Raw genomic sequence first — 17,684 nt, 5'->3', positions numbered from 1 at the left:
AGTTTGCAATTTGCGCTTTTTCAGCCACTGTGCGTCCGGTTTGTGTGTTTGTCGCCTGTCTGGACTCTCGTAGTCATGTAATTTTTTTCCCTGCTCTTGCCGAAGGCAAAAAGATCGTAGGGAATAAGTAATCGGGTTTGGATATATGAGGTGGCCCGACGGTCCTACGATGTCGACAAAAGTCTGCTCCTTCGCAATATAGACCACTCCCCTATAATTATGAGTATAGGAAGCGTCTGTTATGCTGCGCGCGACGCTCGGCATGTGTTAGTTAATTGCAGTATCCAACGCGAATTTCAATTGTCAAACGATGCCGTTCAAAATAAATTAGCCCAAAACTTGTGCGCGGCGTACTAAATATTCGATTACGTGCAATCCTGCACGCGCGCAATGAAAAAAAAATGACGATGAAAATATCGCAAGTTTTTAACAACAAAATAATCCAATATCTAATTTTTATTAATCGATAAAATTAACTTTTCGTTGCAAATATTAACGGTTTAAGCAGGGAAAATTAATCGTGCGTGGTGTAACCGCGGCGAAATTCTTGTTAATTTTTAATTTCTAATTTGTTATTTTAATTTTAATTTTAATTTTAATTTTAATTTTAATTTTAATTTTAATTTTAATTTTAATTTTAATTTTAATTTTAATTTTAATTTTAATTTTAATTTTAATTTTAATTTTAATTTTAATTTTAATTTTAATTTTTCAATTTTCTAAATGTGTGTTCTGCTCCGGGACTCGATTACCGTTTCGGCTTTCTTGAGACTGTAAATTTGGAAAGCCAACTATGCGGGGCGCCTGCCCACCGGCACTGAAGAGTGATCAAAGAATTAACTAAAATTTCCTAATATAACGATTGAATATAAAGTTGTTTAACCGGCGCGGCCATGGGTGTGTGGCCTAGCTTTGGCTGCACACCTATGACTGCGCTGTTGCTGGTGGACAGGCGCAGTTTTTGTTGTGCAGTAGTGTTGCAAGAGAATAAAACCAACTTAGTATGTACTAAATGGAATCAAGAATATTATTGACTATATTTGATAACGATGAATTGTAAATTTCGATCAATTTATATTCTCGGTCTCCAATTATTGAACTGCAGAAGCTGGTTGCCTCAACAATGTTGACTATGCATGCATGGTATGACTGAATTGTAAACACGTGATAACTGAACGAAAAATAAATGATGAACATGATTCAAAAACTGTAAACCACCAAATGAATTATCGCTTAAATTTAAATAAGTATTGAAACAAAAACCATCATGTGCCGTTAAGCAGCAGGGCGCGGCTCATCTGGGCCACAGCAAATCGGCGAAAATGGGTTCGAAAAAGCCACTATTGGCACTCGAGTCCTTGATCTTTCCGATGGTTCACTGGGGCTTTTGAGCTGCCGTCCTTCAGCTTCTGTAATCTGAAATTACTACCAATCCAAGTTGAGGCAATCAGCCGACGCGCGGCTTTTATGGTTATATATGATATGTTTAATCTGTAATAAAGATCAAAATTCAAATTTGTTTATCTAAAAATTTGTTTCTCTAAATATAATAGCCTGGGGTCCCTAGGTAATATTAATATTAACCAAGAAATTTGCAATTGTTTGTCCATTTCACACTAAGTACAATGCTCAATTGTGAATGTAAAAGAAGCCAACATACATTTTGAACCAATGATCATGTTTTACGATAAAATTTTATTATTCAAACGTGAAGGCAAATTTTTTGTTTTGGTACCAAATTTATCAAAGACAAAAATTCACTTCCTCGTCATACATTCAATACATATCTACCTGAGGACCCCAGGCTATTTTGTTCATTAACAAGATTTGGCGGAATGACAGGCTGAGCGCGGCCCAGTAAATATATATCAACACAGCAAGTCTCCTAATGAAACGCTTGGCCTCAGGTGCCATGGTAAATACAAGGGGGACGAATGACCCTTTCTCCAATTGTAGCACTAGGTTTATGTACTGGTTCTTTTTCTCATTCTCATGCAGAGTGTAGAGCTGTGGCATGGTCTTTCCTTGATATGTAGACGATTTAGGATTGAAAATGGGCACGTCCAAGAAAGTCCTCTCAAATATGCTCCACATTCCTCTTGCTGATATATCAAGCCTAGCCTTATCAGCATTGTTGCCCTTTTGTTGGAAGTTGGCTGATTCTATAGGTGTCAACAGGGGCTCAATCCTCACATCCTTGGTCACCAGCCTAAGGTATTCAGCATTTGAGTCTCTCACGTTGTTATGACGGTAGTTCACATACCCCCTCTCTTACAGTTGAGGATGTGATTATGATCATTTTTGGCTCCACAATCGCAAAATATTGGGGTGTTAGGGATGTCCCAACCATACCGGAGATGAACAGCATCTCTGAAGTCTTGCTTGCTGTAAGTATACCCTAGCTGTTGACTGGGGAGACATGTAAGCCAAGCTCCTGACCCATGCTCTTGTACCAGCTGCAGTGACTCCCTGGTATTCTCATCCACTTCACTCATTATCTCAGCAAGCTCCTTCTTCAAGCGTAATTCTTTAACTAACTTGAGGCTGTCTACTCTGCCCTTTATCTTAATTTTATCTTGATTTTTCTTTTAGGATAAGAATAGTCTTCACTGCTTTAGGGAAGTAGTCTAACTTAGGACCGTTCACACTGAGTAAATCCCACCACAGCCGGAGTTTCTTCAGAGTACCTGCTAGGCCGCTGCTGAGTCATCCGCATACCACGCTTGCATCAATTCTCCTAATTTTGTCACGCTGGCCAGGATGTTGATAAGAAGACGAATACCGATAGCATACTCCGCCATTGCTGCCACATCACCTTGCGTTGCTCCTTCATCAGAGTAAATGATCTGACACGAATATATGTTGTTGACAATGAGCTTAACTGATTTCTGATAGGTGTTTTTCAGGTATTGGTGAAACGGGGGACATAGCTGCCTGATGTTGTGAATAGCTGCTTTGCGATTAAGCCTGTTAGACGCATTATCTGCATCAACAAGAAGCACTGCCTCTGTCTTAGGATCTTCCCATGTCCTCTTAACTGCTCTGATGGATGCCTCAATGCCTGACTCTAGCCCAGCACATTACTGAAGAGGTCCTGCAGCCTCTTGTATATCATCCTTAATTACCCAATAACCACCTTGCCAACAATATGCCAAAGAACCTCTCCTACCCCCACCAGCCGTACACCAGGACAGGATTACCTCTCTTATCGTCCCCCTTATTCAAAGGTACCAGTCTACAGGCCACAAACTCATTCAGACTCTCTGGGTTACATCCTCTACACACAAACACTTTGCAAATTTTGCTATTGCACTGCAGAGTTGAAAATGAAAAGGAAATTTCCCATATGCTTTGGAGCACAAGATGTCTTTCCACCCATCTGCATCCAAACAGTGGCGTAACGTTGCCTGTTGGCGCCCCCCTGCCGAAAAAGCGCCCCCTGTTGGCGCCCCCTCCCCTTTTGGTGCCCCTCCCTAAAATTGAGCAAATTAGGGGATTTTAAAGAATACGCCGGTAAAATCTCTAAAAAAGTGTGTATCTAGAGCAAAACGCGCAATTTTGCTAGTACTTTAGTTAAGTTTTCGAAATTGTCCCACATTCAAACGACGATTTGGCGCCCCCCTAAGACGGCGCCCCCCTGCACAGCGGGGTCAGCAGGGCCTTTCGTTACGCCACTGCATCCAAATGGGTTGGGCCACCTGAACCCTTAACATGAAGTGCCGCTTTCTCAACTAGCTCTGCAGATATTTCAGCAAATATCACCGACTGTGCCTGCAGCGCTGTTATAGGTAGAAGGATATCAGCTGGAGGTGTCTCAGCTTTAGGATGTTTCTCCTGTAATAGACTCTTGATCTTTCTATTCAATGTGTGTAACCCAACAACTGAGTCTTCATTGTTGATGAGCTTCATGGCCTGACCTATTTTACCCACCATCATTAACCTGCTAAAGCCCTTCATTTGAGATGAATCTTCATACTTTTTCCTTCGTTTTAGCTTCTCCTGGATGACATGAGCTTCATCCATGAGGGAATTGAGGTCACCATCCTTCCACTTTTCTAGTCTATCTACCAAGTACTTCGCATTGCCTCTAGCTTTGGACTTACATGAAGCCTTCTGTAACATATTAGGGATAAATATATGGACTAGCTGCAGTGAAAGACTCCCAGGCCGTTTTATTCACAAAAAGGTACAAAAGTCGTGTCAACTCTTTGATAAACTTCTCCCCACTCTTACCCATTAGCACCATAAACAAATTCCTACACCATGTAATAATTTCATCATATATCCCCGTAAGTTCTGACCGTATACACCCTTCCCCAACCATGGTACCCCATGTCACATTATTTGATCTATTCAACTGGCAGCAGTCCCAATACCATTCATCATCTTCACTGGTTTTATGATCATCATACTCTTCATCACTCATACACAAGCAGGCCTTATGAATCCAAACCTCGCACTCCTCACACTGCAAAGCATCTACATATACAATATACATGCCATTCAACTCTGGTTTTACATATAGGACATACGTCATCTATTTTATCCTTCTCATTCGGTCTACATTTTTTTCTCTTATCAACTATTGTTTTATGATTGGAGTTTACTTCTAGGACTTGAGGTTTATTTAACAAAGGTTTCTATATTCTGATGTGGCGCCGAAAGTCATATCTCGAAGAAGAGGATTGAGGTTTGATAGGATCGGTTGAGTTTAATACTTTCTGATTATTAGGATTTGGGGAGGCCATATTGGGCGACATAGGATCATTGGACATAGGTTCATCATTCTTGTGATTATCTTTACATTTGCCTGTAATTGTATATAATTTGACGATTCCGGCCCGGCCACTTTATTTTCCTTATTTATCTTTGGGGGCATCTCAAAAAATCCTGCTGAAAGGGGAGCAGGTCTTAAACTGTAGTCATGGGAGGTAGTGACAAAATTTGAGTTAGTGGCAGTTTAGGGGTCCTCAAATTATTTGTTATATAGTAGTGTTGAAAGTATTGAAATTTAAAACTGTGGCTTTTACCTTTCTCCCAAACTCGGCAGTAAATCGGGGTATTACTGTACTTTGTTTGCAGCACACTGCAATGTAAGTGGTTCATTTGATCAGCCACAAAAATCATATATTGGCTTTATGTGTACAAGTTCTATTACTTTTGTGGGTGTTTTATGGTAATTTTGGCAGCAACAGACTTGCAACTTTTTATATTCTTATCTTGATTAATGTTGTTTTCTATATTTTATGTTTTTATGAATGTCAGTATTTGTTCAGTATTTTAGCATAGATTTACTTTTCACACCTCTGTTTTGGTTATCGGGAGTTTAGTTTGGGATTGTTTAGAGATTGCAAACAGTTTGGAATTGTTTTGACTATCTGGGTACACTTTGGATTAGGCCAGAGAGGTGGCAGTGGAGTTTTGAGTATATTGTGTTGGATATTGAAAGATAAAGAGATATCAGCAGCTGACAGAAGAGATAGAAGCCAACGGATGGGCTTGCAAGCTCCAGACAGTAGAAGTGGGAGCTCGAGGCATTTACAACTATAGCCTCCCAACATTTATGAACCACCTGAACGTAAAGAACAAAGAGAAGAAGAAGGCCTGCATGAAGATCGCTGAGATCAGCCTGAGGGCATCGTATACCATCTATTTGTCCAGAAACACTACCATATGGACAGACTAGATGATTGAGAGTTAGTCAAGAGACCAGTAATAGCATAGTAGGAGCGTAGAATGTTTGGGCCCAGAAAAACATGTTTAATACCGCTATGAACCCGTCATAAGCCGGGGACTACTATGAAAGTGATGATGCTGTGTTGTTGAAGGACCTTCGACCAATCAAAGATGTACCTCATCACGCCAAGCAGTTATGCTTGTAGGTGAATATACACTTATAGAGTACAAAAACTTTATAACACTCCTCCGTGAGGGTTGAGAAATATTGAGATTGTACTTGCAAAATCGATATCACGTACCCAAATTAAAGTATTTCACTTCTCGTCTCCTCGACCCAAATACAAGGGAAAATACCACTTTATTATGGGCACTCTTTATTGTGAGAATTAAAATGTTTATTGTAGACCGTGTAATCAGATTTGTTACAATTATTTTGTGTTGGGGGAGGGGGGGGGGGAGCCCATACTTTTAAGAGGTGGCTGATACCTTTTCACATGTAATGTACACTATCATAGAATTGTTTAATTTCAGTTTATTGTTTTACGGTGTTCAGGACAATGGTCCTTATTTAATTGGGCACTTTCCACAATGCAATACTAATGGTTGCTATTATTTCTTCTTAACCAATTCTTTGTTTATTGTTTCCCCTTTTCTTAGTTTAAGAGCTGCTCGGTGGTTGTGTTCAATAATTACTATGGTTACTTAATAGCTACCCAGTAATTAGTACCAGTAGTCCTCCCCTCCTCCTGGAAATCCGATATTTGGTGTAGTGAGTGATTGTTTGGTATGTTTATTTTTGTGTCTGCACCATTTGTTTTATAAACACAGATAATTGAGCGATTCATTTTGAAAACAGTAGCTTAGTAGCTAGGTACTTTACTGTAGTATTTCTTTTAGATATGACACATTGCAATGGCAGCTCGGTTGACAAGTTAAAAGAAAAGAATCTTAACGGTCATGCGAGTGGTCATGCAAGCGGTCATACAAGCAGCAATGTTGAAGACGAAGTTAATGCCAAGTACATGAGATGTTTGGAGGAACCTTACAAGTACCACACCCAAGTCCCTGGCAAAGCAGTAAGTCAAGTTTAAAATCTAATTAGAAATAAGTTAAGTTAATCTTAAATTAACTTATTTTGATTAGATTTCACCAAATCAAATATTACACATACTAATGACTGATAACTAGCTCACTTAACTTTATGTGATCCATCTTGTAGTGATTAGGACAGTAATTTAGACTTAACCAATGTAATATAACTGCATCAATATACGCTAGATATTACATGGTTAATGGTTATGAAATTAACAGTACCTAGTGCACTGAAGCTTTATCAAAGAAATTTATAATCCGATATCTTGTCATTTCTCACAAGCTCCCACCAATATCAAATGACTGGCCTAAGATTACTAGCCTGGTGGCACATATATGGTACATATATGGCATAGATATTAGATAAGGCATATGATTAGATGAATTGTAATGTTCTTTGATATTACTGTATCTTGATGTCCTGCATGTGTAACGAATAGACAATGATTGAATCTGGAGTTTCGTTTTATAATCACATTATATGATTTCCTGTTTGACAGGTCTAAAAGTTTCAACTCGTGCTCGAAATAAAATTTCGTAGCTACCCAATGCCCATACCAGAAAAAGCCAGTGATCGATTTTGTCAGGAAACTGTAAAGTGCAAAACTTGAAATAGAAATGTTAAACTTTAATTTAGATGCTTGTTGAGTAATCAGGTGATAATCAATAATTTATCGGTTCCTTCCTTGATAATGTAAACCAAGACATTGATTTAAGTCAACGGCAAAATGCCAAACAATTGTAAATTGAGAGATAATAAAGCGGTGGAATCCGGCATGTTATAACCTTTGGCTTAACAATATATCTCTCAGTTTCCTGCACGAATTTTAACCTAATACCAAATAAATCAAAAATCAGTGATGTAATAAATAGTCAATGATTAGGTATATTCTAAACTGTGTGAAATTGGTTTTGTAATTGGTAATTTTTGCTGACTTGCTTGGTCGCCATATCTTAACCTCCCCAAACATGAATACATTAAACCAATCCAAATCCATTTTCTACCAGTCGATTTCTACCGACGAGTTTGAGTTGACTAAATGCAAAAGTCCAGTTCCTTCCCACAATGTGTGTTTGTGTGGCAGAGGGGATATAAGAAAAGCGCCCATTGGAGAGGAATTGGAACAGGACTTCTTGAACCTTCTGTTTCCGAAGGTAGAACTTTGCACGTGCAGGTAGAAATGTGCACGTGCATCTGCTTTGAATATGATTAAGAAAATCCACGCACTTGCACGATCTATCCTAAAATATGTGTATTCTGTTGACAACATGCACGATTTGCTCTTAAAAAGATAACCAATGACGGCACAAATCTTGCCCGAACTCTTAAATGTTGAATTCTGATGTTATCAAAGCTGATACTTCGATGAAGGAGACTATTCTAGACTGAATAACACAAAAGCATGATCAATACTTTTGAGCGCGCGTGAGCGTTGCATGGTGCGATACAGATCAGTTAGATAGTCTGATATAATCACTTAGAAACTCAGTTCACAGTCTGACTATGTGATGTCCCTCAATTTGTAAACTCTGATCCCCACAGTTATTATTGGTCCGGTGAGATATTCTAACTAATTCTAAGTGTCTTACCATACGGGTTATATAGTTTGGTGACTAATATCAAGTGCTTTAACGATATTTATAAACTGATTAAGCAAAACTTTAAGCTGTTTCTAATTATAGATATCTTATATCTAAGAGAAATCTGTACTTCTATTCATAATCTTGGTAACTAAAACAACATACAGAAAAAACGTGATGTAAGCTTTCTGTGGGTTATTCGTACGATTAGGTGTCATTCGTACGATTCGAATATTGAATTATAATTAGCTATATCTCACATTAAACTTGTGTGAATGGTACTGAAGCCCGCTAGGTATTATTGAGGTATCAGGTAATACTAATAACAGCAAGGGTTTCAGATGATCTACATGATACAAATAAATTCATTACTTAAAATTGAAAATAATGCAAATATTTATAGGTAGAATTATGAGTAGCCTGTAGCAATGAAATTACTCTCGTATAATTGTATATTAAAGTCGGAGTAGGTATTAATTATTAAAGTTAATTAGTTTGTAACTGGTTCAGAGGGACACAAGGATAACGCAACTGTATTTTAATATAGAAAATTATATTACATATTTGATTATATTACATATTTAAGACTAGTAGATGAACAAGAAAACACCCTAAATATGATGACAGATTCTACTGTAAGATCTCGACTGTTAGTGTTACTAGACTGCCCTTCTCGCCTGTCATTTATAAAAATATTTGACATGATCTCAACAAGTTCCTTCCTCACCAGATCAGGGACCAGACGATAGAAGCGATGAACCTGTGGCTGGGCGTGGAGAAGAATGTGCTGCAGAAAATAAAGGAAGTGATAACTATGCTCCACGAAGCCTCCCTCCTTATAGACGACATTCAGGATAATAGCAAGATGAGGAGAGGCCAGCCTGCCGCGTATCTTATATACGGTATTTCGGAGGTGGGCATTCTTTGAGTCTTTCATTTTCTGAGAGATATAAATTCAGTTTTCGCGATTCTGAATCCAATCAGGCATAGAAAGTGTTCGGGAAATACGTCATACACACGTCATATATAGCTAGGGTGCTGAAGGACCGGGCTTGCTCTAGTCGCCGTTTAGTTGAATTTGGTCAGAACAACAGAAGATAAATTAATTTCGAGCTATCGATAATAAAAACAGCTAATAATGTGAGAATTTCCGTACATCCAATCGTTTAAATTTTTCATTCAATCAGATTTTAAAATACAAACTTTGAGGATTCTGAAAACAAAACGTGATAATGCTTGCTACTTTCAATTAATTAGCAGTGATCCCGATATTAAACCAGCGCCCATATCTCGCAGGTAATCAACATTGCCAATTTGAAGTACTTCGAAGCGGGTAAGATAGCCTTGGAGTTGGGAAGCATGACGACCGCTAAAAATGTTGATAAGAGTGAAGCTAGTAAGATATTTCACGATTGGATGATCAAACTCCATCAGGGACAGGTGTGTGGGATTTTATCTGTTTTTTTAGAATAAAAAACTTTTCAATTTTTTGCTCATTGTTTCATATTCATATCAACATTGAAGATTATTGGATCTGGAGCTCAGAAACCAGTAGACTAATGTTTGTTATTATATCCAATCTTAAAGTTGCTTCACCAATTAATCATATAATTATGTTTGTTCTCCATTTCATATTGGCTAGCCTTGGCCGGAAAAACATTCGATATTTCGTCCTTCGAATTGCTCTACGTCCGGGTCTGGATGGGTCTGCCAGGACCCTGAACGCTAAAGAGTTGCACTCCGTACCGATATTTAAACCCAAAATCTGATTTGATATTCAATCTTAAGTCCTTAATAAGATCTCACATTAATAACGTTTCCCGCTTCATCTGGCATGGAACGGTCGAGAATATTTTAAAATATCTCTGGTGGTTTTGTATCTTGTAACTAGATGGCCAGGTACATTTGAATTACGTAAGGTAGCAGGAGAAGCTCCCTGAAATTTGGGGTATCTGGTGGTAGTAGAACTAATGGATGGTGACGTCAGCAATAGTTTCAAAGAATTTGAAATATGTTACTTGATCTGGTTTACTTTGTGTGGGAGGTTTTATTAAGTGTAGGAGTATTTGTGAGGAGTATTTAGAAACAAACCAGCAACAGTCCGCTCATGAAGATGAACATTTAATATACACGTCACAAACCTATATCACATAATATATTATATGAGATATAGGTTTGTGACGTGACTAGGGGATCTGTTTAAAAGAGGCCAGTGTGTGTTGTGCAGTAGGGTGCATGAATAATTAATGGAATCAAGATTCTACTAGTACTTACTTTGCTTAGCTGTTTAACTCATTAGCCAGCCATATTATATATACTAAATAGGTATAAGATATAAATAGTCATCTTAGCAACGAAGCTACAAAACATAGCCTTAAGCGCCAAGGCTTAATTATCCCAACATTAGCCAAGGGGTTCTGCAATAATTGTTCATAGCAATCTTGCATTTTTGCATAAATATCAAAATATTTTACGACTCGAAGGAATTAGGAAGACTTTGAGAAAAGGGCAAAACTCGTAGACAGCGAAATTGGTTAAGCTTGTTCTGGGGTTCCTCAGATCACTGAACTGATAACAACGTTTCTGCCGACTGATTTCAAATCTAAGGTCCCAAGACCCAATTCATATAATTCTGCAGCTTTAACAAGAGCAGTATGACGTTGAAACCAAACAATGTGCTTTATTTAATTGTTAAAACCGACCGAAATTGCGTTCGTCGGTTCTGGTGGGGTTCCACAAACAAGGTTTTCGGTTTCGTACTCTAATTCCAGTTTACTGATGCCATCTGTCATTCCGTGCTGTCGTTCTGGCAGGCTGGCAGAGCTAACTGTAGTTTTAAAATGTTGGTTCCCTTGCTAGTTTGAGTAGGGGGGGAGCCAAGTGGATATTTGTAGATATTTGGATAATGTCATCCACTTTTTTCGTGAATTATCCATTGACAATAATCTACAAATATCTACATTTATCTACAAAAAATGTATATCTCAAATATGTGCCCAGAAATTCTACTGAATTTTTTAAGATAAATGTATAAATTTGTAGAATTTGTAGAATTTTCGTAAATTATCCATAATTGACAATAATCTACAAATATCTACATTTAGCAGAGCGTCAACGACGCTCACCCCCCTAGTCGTGGGGTGAGCGTCGTTGACGCTCTGCTAAGGATCCCGAGTGGTCTATGTAGCCCCACGGTTCACTCAGCCGAATGCTCGAGAAATCGGGTGTGAGGGTTAAATGAGGAGCTGTGCTTGATCAACACAGCGAAGCCTCGGGCGAAGAAAGTGTGGCATAGTGCCTTAACCGTTGCTGGCCTTAGGAACGATCCTTCGGCTTCTTGTAAAGCTCTTCCTTGAAAGTGCTGGTTTACATTGTAATGCAGGTAATGCCGAAGTAAAATAACAAAGGTGGTCGACTCATTCGATGGCCTTGTTGCGTCGCAACGAATCCTCATAAGATAAGATAAGATAAGATATCTATCTACAAAAAATGTAATCTCAAATATGTGCCCAGAAATTCTACTGAATTTTTGGAGATAAATGTATAAATTTGTAGAATGTCATCCACTTTTTTCGTGGATTATCCATTCTACATTAATCTACAAATATCTACAAATATCCACTTGGCTCCCCCCCTGAGTATCAGAGTCAGAATGTTTGGCACTTGTGGTTGACACTGTCTTATTCTGGTCTCAACCCTACCATTATCAACGCAAACACCATATAAGGAGTAATTCGTTGGATTCAGGACGTAAGTTACCGGGATTGAGAGAACTGGACACACAGGCTCCAGGATGTGGATAAGAAGTACAGGTCATTAAAAAAGTTATTAGTTCACATCATGTCGACACCAGACCCGGAAAAGGGGGAAATTTTCCTAATTCTCAGCAACTTCATTAAACACAGGCCCTATATTTGAATATGTAACGTGTAATCATTAGTTAGCAGTTCCTTCAATAATTTATATAGAAATTGTAAGAATGTGCCGAGGTAGGTACGGATAGTCTGGTAGTATCAGGCAGTTGTTAGGAAAGGTATCCTGGAATTTACTATTAAAAAACCTACATGTAGATCTGCCAAGCTACAGGTATCAAACATTATTATATCGTATTGAAGAAACCTCAATATTAGCGAGGGAGTTGGGCAGTAAATCTGTTGATCACATTAATATTTGCAAATATTTTCAGGGTCTGGATATACATTGGAGGGATCACTACATTTGCCCCACTGTTGATGAGTACATTGACATGGTCTTAAAGAAAACTGGCGGTCTCATGATGCTGGCATTCGATTTAATGTACATTTTCCGTAACCAGTCAGGTATGTACGGAATTTCAATATGCTATGAATCTGTCTTAATGTGGCACCAATTACCTAGGGCCCAGCATTTGTTTGATTTGTAGATTTAGTTATATCAATTGAGAAACGAAATCACAGCATTCGATTAATCTAATCTATCTTTCTCTGTCTGAAACGGCACATTAGATGAGAAATTAGATTTTGAAATCCACCCTTTTGTTTTAGAGACAAAGCTGGTATACGATAATGGACGGAAATTCCTGGAGACATTTTCCAAATTCTTTCAAATACGAGATGATTTCTGTAATCTGTGGGACGTAAAGTATGCAGCTAATAAGAGTTATTGTGAAGACTTAACTGAGGGTAAATACTCTTGGGTTATCATTCAAGGAATTATAAAAGGTATGTCTGAATTTTCATTATGGAATATAATAACAAATAATACAGGTTTTATAAGTATCAATATCACCCTCTTTTCGGCGCCAAAAGCTCAGCATTATTTAACCAAGCTCCAGCCTTAAAAGACACTAAATAAGTCTGTTAGTAAATCTATTGTTTTCAAGTCTCAACTTGTAAAATTACCAGTCTTAACTAGATGAAATTCAATTTCCTCGTACGAAACAACCCTGAAAATTGACCCATGCTTCATCGAATTTTATGTAGTAAACACTTAGTTGGGGACATATGCCACCCATTTGCCACCTTGTAACCTTATAACCCCGTTTGTAACCTCACACACGAACTATAGCAGCAGCTCCTTTTAGTACCATGTGCAATGTGGAAGTAGCGAGTTTGAAACTTAACCAATAAGGAGCATTTCCTGTGCCTGTTAATGTTACCTTTAACCGTTTTAACTCATATTTTAACCGTTTCAACCCATCATTAACCGGCCATCAAACGGTCATTAACTTGTTACTTACACTCTGTAAAGAGAGTTGAGTTGTGAGTAGGCTTACATGTAAAAACATCCGTGTTATGTACCGCAGTACCGTGTGTAGTTTCACCTGTTACATGTAGCCATGTAAATATAGAATATAGATAATACTGCATATTGGTGGTGTTTGTCGAGACAGCACTGAAAACTTATGTCTACTGTAGATGTGACTCTGTCTGTAAAATATTGAATTATGCTGTATCTAAACCATGATCCAAATTGGGCTAATTCAACATCGTCCAAACTGTTTGGTATTAAAATGTATCGGAATTCGATGTTTAGCCGTAATTCAATTTAAACTTTGCATTGCGACGGGGTAATTTAAAACACAAAGAATTTTAATTCCCAGACAATAGTCACTACAGCTACAGGCGACTGTAGGTCTCTTGTTTAACTTTTAAACCCTCAAATGCATGTCTGAAGTTTAAATTATCCGTGAGGTACGTATGGTTCGAATAAACTTAATTTTTGATGCTGTATGCGAATCCCTTTACGTAGATCAATCCGACAGTCTCGATAAGGTTGTAATAGGCTATTTTACAATCAAATTTTCCTGCCTCTAAAGAAAAGTAGTAGAAAAGTACTAGTGACAATTTTCCGTAAATAGGAATTTCTGGTTGGTCATTAAGGCGGTGAATCTTTTATTTTATTTGTTCGGTTATTCGCCGCTATAAAAGTGTTTAGATTCTAGAGACAGTCGGACGCGATTAGGACACAAACAAGGCGATGTATTCTCAATATTTGTGGCACATTTGTGGCACGCCCCATTTTTTGCCCCCATTTGTGGCACGCTTACCCGGTGCCCCCACCTACATCTGACCGTTTTAGAGTGGTTAAGGTAAAATAAGGTTGAATAATACTGGTTATAGATCGAAAGTTGGCAAATCACAAGATAGGGCCGTGCTACAAAAACCGAGAACACATCCTCTGAATATCGCTGAAACTCTACTTCAGGATCGGTTTTTACGTAAAGCGCGAATAACAAAATTATTGAATGCTCAGCGCAGCACGCGCGTTTATTTTATAATTCAATCGAGCTGAGCAGGTTTCTTGTCTAGATATTAATGGGTGTTAGATCACTGCGCGCGCAGTTGTATTACGTAATATAACTGCGTTTACGTCAATTTACGTTTTGCCACTATGCACATGTCACACAAATTGATAGTTAATGGCATTGACGTAAGCGTTGCTATTTTTCTCGGAAAAAAATACTATTACTATGAGTGACACTGGTAGAGTACGGATATTAACAAGTTATTTTGCGCCCCCCTAAGATGGCGCCCCCACCCCGCTCAGCGGGGCCCTTCGTTACGCCATTGTTGTGTGGTAGTTAATGTCATATTTAATTAAAACTGATTTTTTTTTCAGAGAGGGAGCTAGGGACTACTAGGGTCACGTCCATATTAAAACAACGAACAACTAGTGATGAGATTAAAAGTTACTGCTGTCAGGTCTTGGTAAGTAGTACACAACATTGCAATATTTTCACTCCATTTTGTATGCAAAATTGTGCGGGCCAATTTGCTTACTTCCTGTCTTCTTTTTCAAACTAACCTAACAGGCAAGCTTCATAAATTTTGTCATATGATCTCCTCACACTAATAGTTTTCAGGAATCATTAAAAGTCAAGTCAGAAACAACGGAGTTGCTAGAGACATTAGAAAAAGACTTGTTAGAACAAATTGAGGGGTTAGGAGGGAATAAAATGTTTATCAAAATTGTCGGTTTACTATCACCATCAAGAATACAGACCGTCCAGTAATGTCCTATTTATAGATTGTTCTTGGTTTTGTCAGGAACATGCCACTTTAGTTGAATTTGCTCTTTAGTTTTTATGTGTTCATATCTCAGACTTCAGACATAACCAGTCTACTTAAGCAGTCTACTTTGGTCACTCTGTACCATATTTGAGATATCGACACAAAGTTATTATTATTGCCTACTCTATTAAACTTTTGTAAATATAATTCCATGTTTAGTTTACTGTTATAAAATCTGTTGGCGGGTGAGAGTGAAATGTATATTATTGATAACACGGTTGTTTGGGTGGCTTTAGAGATTGTTTCTTATAATGGTACCAGTGGCGTAACGAAAGGCCCAATGGTACCTGTAGGTACAAAATTTCCTAATATATTTTTGCCTAAATTGTGTTTATATGTAGAGTTTCAATTTACAATTTTGATGTATTTAATTAATTTCGAGTAAAAATCATTGGAATCATAACGGCCACTTTTGTACTAGTAGATAAAGTTGAGAATTTGATATTTATTATATGCTTAATTTACGTTTATTGGATACTTACTATCTTTTCTGATGATTTGAGAGCAGCTGTATTTTACAATTAATTACGTGTGAAACAGAAAAAAAAAGTATGATCATTTTATTTGTTATTTAAATTGAAAACTAAACCATACTACTATATACGAATATAGTTGCTATACAATAGCATCAACCCGGTCGCTATACAAAATCCTAACATGATGATCACAATCCGTCTGATTAATCCTTAGGAAATAAATAAAATTAAAATAGTGAAAATTTATATGAAGATTGCAGGTTGTCGTGTGTGATAATGTAAAAGCTAGTTCTTATTATGTCACGTGATACTATTCTGATGAATACAACTAATCATCTGATGTTACAATTCATCTCTACTTTTAGTCTCCTCTACAGATTCAGCCTTATCTTCGGAACTAATTGAGTCTTTTGGAGTTTTAGTGTCCTCTGAGTCCTCAACTTCCGTATAATCGTCATCATCTTTTTCTTCAGAAATTGCCGTGTCATCTTCGTTAGCTGCTGTTTCTGACTCCTCTTTAGTTTCATCCCCCTCTACCGGATCATCCTCCTCATCCTCACTAGCGTATAAATCTGGCAAAATTTTAGACATTAAAACTCCCGGCTATGTATCGAAACTTTTCAAAATACACAAACTATATTATATTGTATTGAATACAAACCAGCTTTAAATAAATATATCTGTCTTCAAACTGAAGTGAAAATATGTTAAATAAACTATAGTAGTAAAAATTATAAAACAAATGCACCTCCTCGTATAGAGGGTCGTCTTAATTATTCAAAATCAGCTCAATAAAATTAATAAATTAAATTAAATCTAAAATGCGCCTTCCCTGTACAGCCTCACAACAGTAAAAGTTGCAAACCCAACCATATAAATAATCCCCAGTGCCGCTGTTCCTCGAACGCCAACACTAGAAACACCCAAAAACAACAGAAAAACATGCACTCCAGCAGCTATCAAAATATTATCCTTATCAAAAGGTAAGAAGGATGCGCTACCTTCAAGCTGACATTTTCCGTCCACCCTCTTATAGTCTGCCTTGCAGATACACTCGTAAGTTCCGGCAGAGTTCACACAATCCTCCAGCGGGTCACCGCACCCCATTCCCTCTCTCTCACACTCGTTTATATCTGGGTGTGATCTAACGTTAGGGCGGGATATTGGCATAAAATTGAGGTAATTTGTTGCAGCTTCAGTTTGGGTTATCACGATCCCGTTAATTCATTGTTTTTGGGAGTTTTGGTAGGTTGGTAATCGTGTCAATCAAATCAGACTAAGATAATTTGATGGGATATCTCCCATTTTACCGCCGCACGTTTTAGGGACAGGAAAGATCGCACGTGAATTCAAATAAAATGTTGCCAATTTGAGTGACTGCATCGACTAGTTAGTGGGTTCTTGATCTTCTAATAGCTTAGTAGATGAACAAATGACACGAAGTCTTAATAGTTATCTTCCAGTATATCAATATCAGAAGTATAAAACCATGAGCTAAAACCACGTACCAGTGCAACCAGTTCCCTCCACCATTTCGTAGCCCATCCTACATTCAACACAGCCCGCTGGTCCCGGAGCAGTGCAATTTTGAGACTTGCACAGCTTACTGCACTCTGAAAATATAACACATGCCAGGTTTGAATTGTACCGAAGAGTCCTTGTCACGATTTAGACGATTACACGATGTCCACGAATAACAAATTCCTTAGATCTAGTAGCAAGTGCTACAGTACTTACCCTCGCAAGTGCCACAGTACTTACCCTCGCAAGTGCTACAGTACTTACCCTCGCAAGTGCTACAGTA

The 17,684-nt window shown here is 38.0% G+C and overlaps 2 protein-coding genes across 5 annotated transcripts in view; one reads left to right on the top strand and one right to left on the bottom strand.

The window, feature by feature from the left end:
* Nucleotides 1–6,334: 6,334 nt before the first annotated feature.
* LOC134811896 (geranylgeranyl pyrophosphate synthase-like) lies at nucleotides 6,335–15,938 on the top strand. 2 transcript variants are annotated; one of them, XM_063819033.1, is made up of 8 exons: nucleotides 6,512–6,755; nucleotides 7,780–7,926; nucleotides 9,083–9,265; nucleotides 9,649–9,792; nucleotides 12,539–12,671; nucleotides 12,876–13,052; nucleotides 14,953–15,041; nucleotides 15,197–15,938. In XM_063819033.1, the coding sequence occupies exons 1-8, from the start codon at nucleotides 6,579–6,581 to the stop codon at nucleotides 15,344–15,346; spliced, it is 1,200 nt and encodes a 399-aa protein (XP_063675103.1). In that variant the 5' UTR covers nucleotides 6,512–6,578; the 3' UTR covers nucleotides 15,347–15,938. The 2 variants fall into 2 exon arrangements, with proteins under 2 accessions (XP_063675104.1, XP_063675103.1); XM_063819034.1 differs by lacking the exon at nucleotides 7,780–7,926 and having other exon boundaries at nucleotides 6,335–6,755.
* The window catches only part of LOC134811897 (protein disulfide isomerase Creld2-like), a 66,008-nt gene continuing 64,142 nt past the window's right edge, over nucleotides 15,819–17,684 (bottom strand). For 2 of the 3 annotated variants that reach the window (XM_063819035.1, XM_063819037.1), the window contains exons 8-10: nucleotides 17,389–17,493; nucleotides 16,882–17,013; nucleotides 15,819–16,452 (exon numbers count right to left, since the gene is read on the bottom strand). In XM_063819035.1, coding sequence (XP_063675105.1) covers nucleotides 16,223–16,452; nucleotides 16,882–17,013; nucleotides 17,389–17,493 — 467 coding nt within the window. In that variant the 3' untranslated portion in view covers nucleotides 15,819–16,222. The remainder of the gene's footprint in view (nucleotides 16,453–16,881; nucleotides 17,014–17,388; nucleotides 17,494–17,684) is intronic. The other variant, XM_063819038.1, reaches the window with a different exon arrangement.

The sequence above is a fragment of the Bolinopsis microptera genome, chromosome 2, assembly GCF_026151205.1.
Source record: "Bolinopsis microptera isolate Bmic1 chromosome 2, MBARI_Bmic_1.0, whole genome shotgun sequence".
NCBI lineage: Eukaryota > Metazoa > Ctenophora > Tentaculata > Lobata > Bolinopsidae > Bolinopsis > Bolinopsis microptera.
Note: the sequence above shows the minus strand (reverse complement) of the source record. Positions and strands in the feature narration are given on the sequence as shown.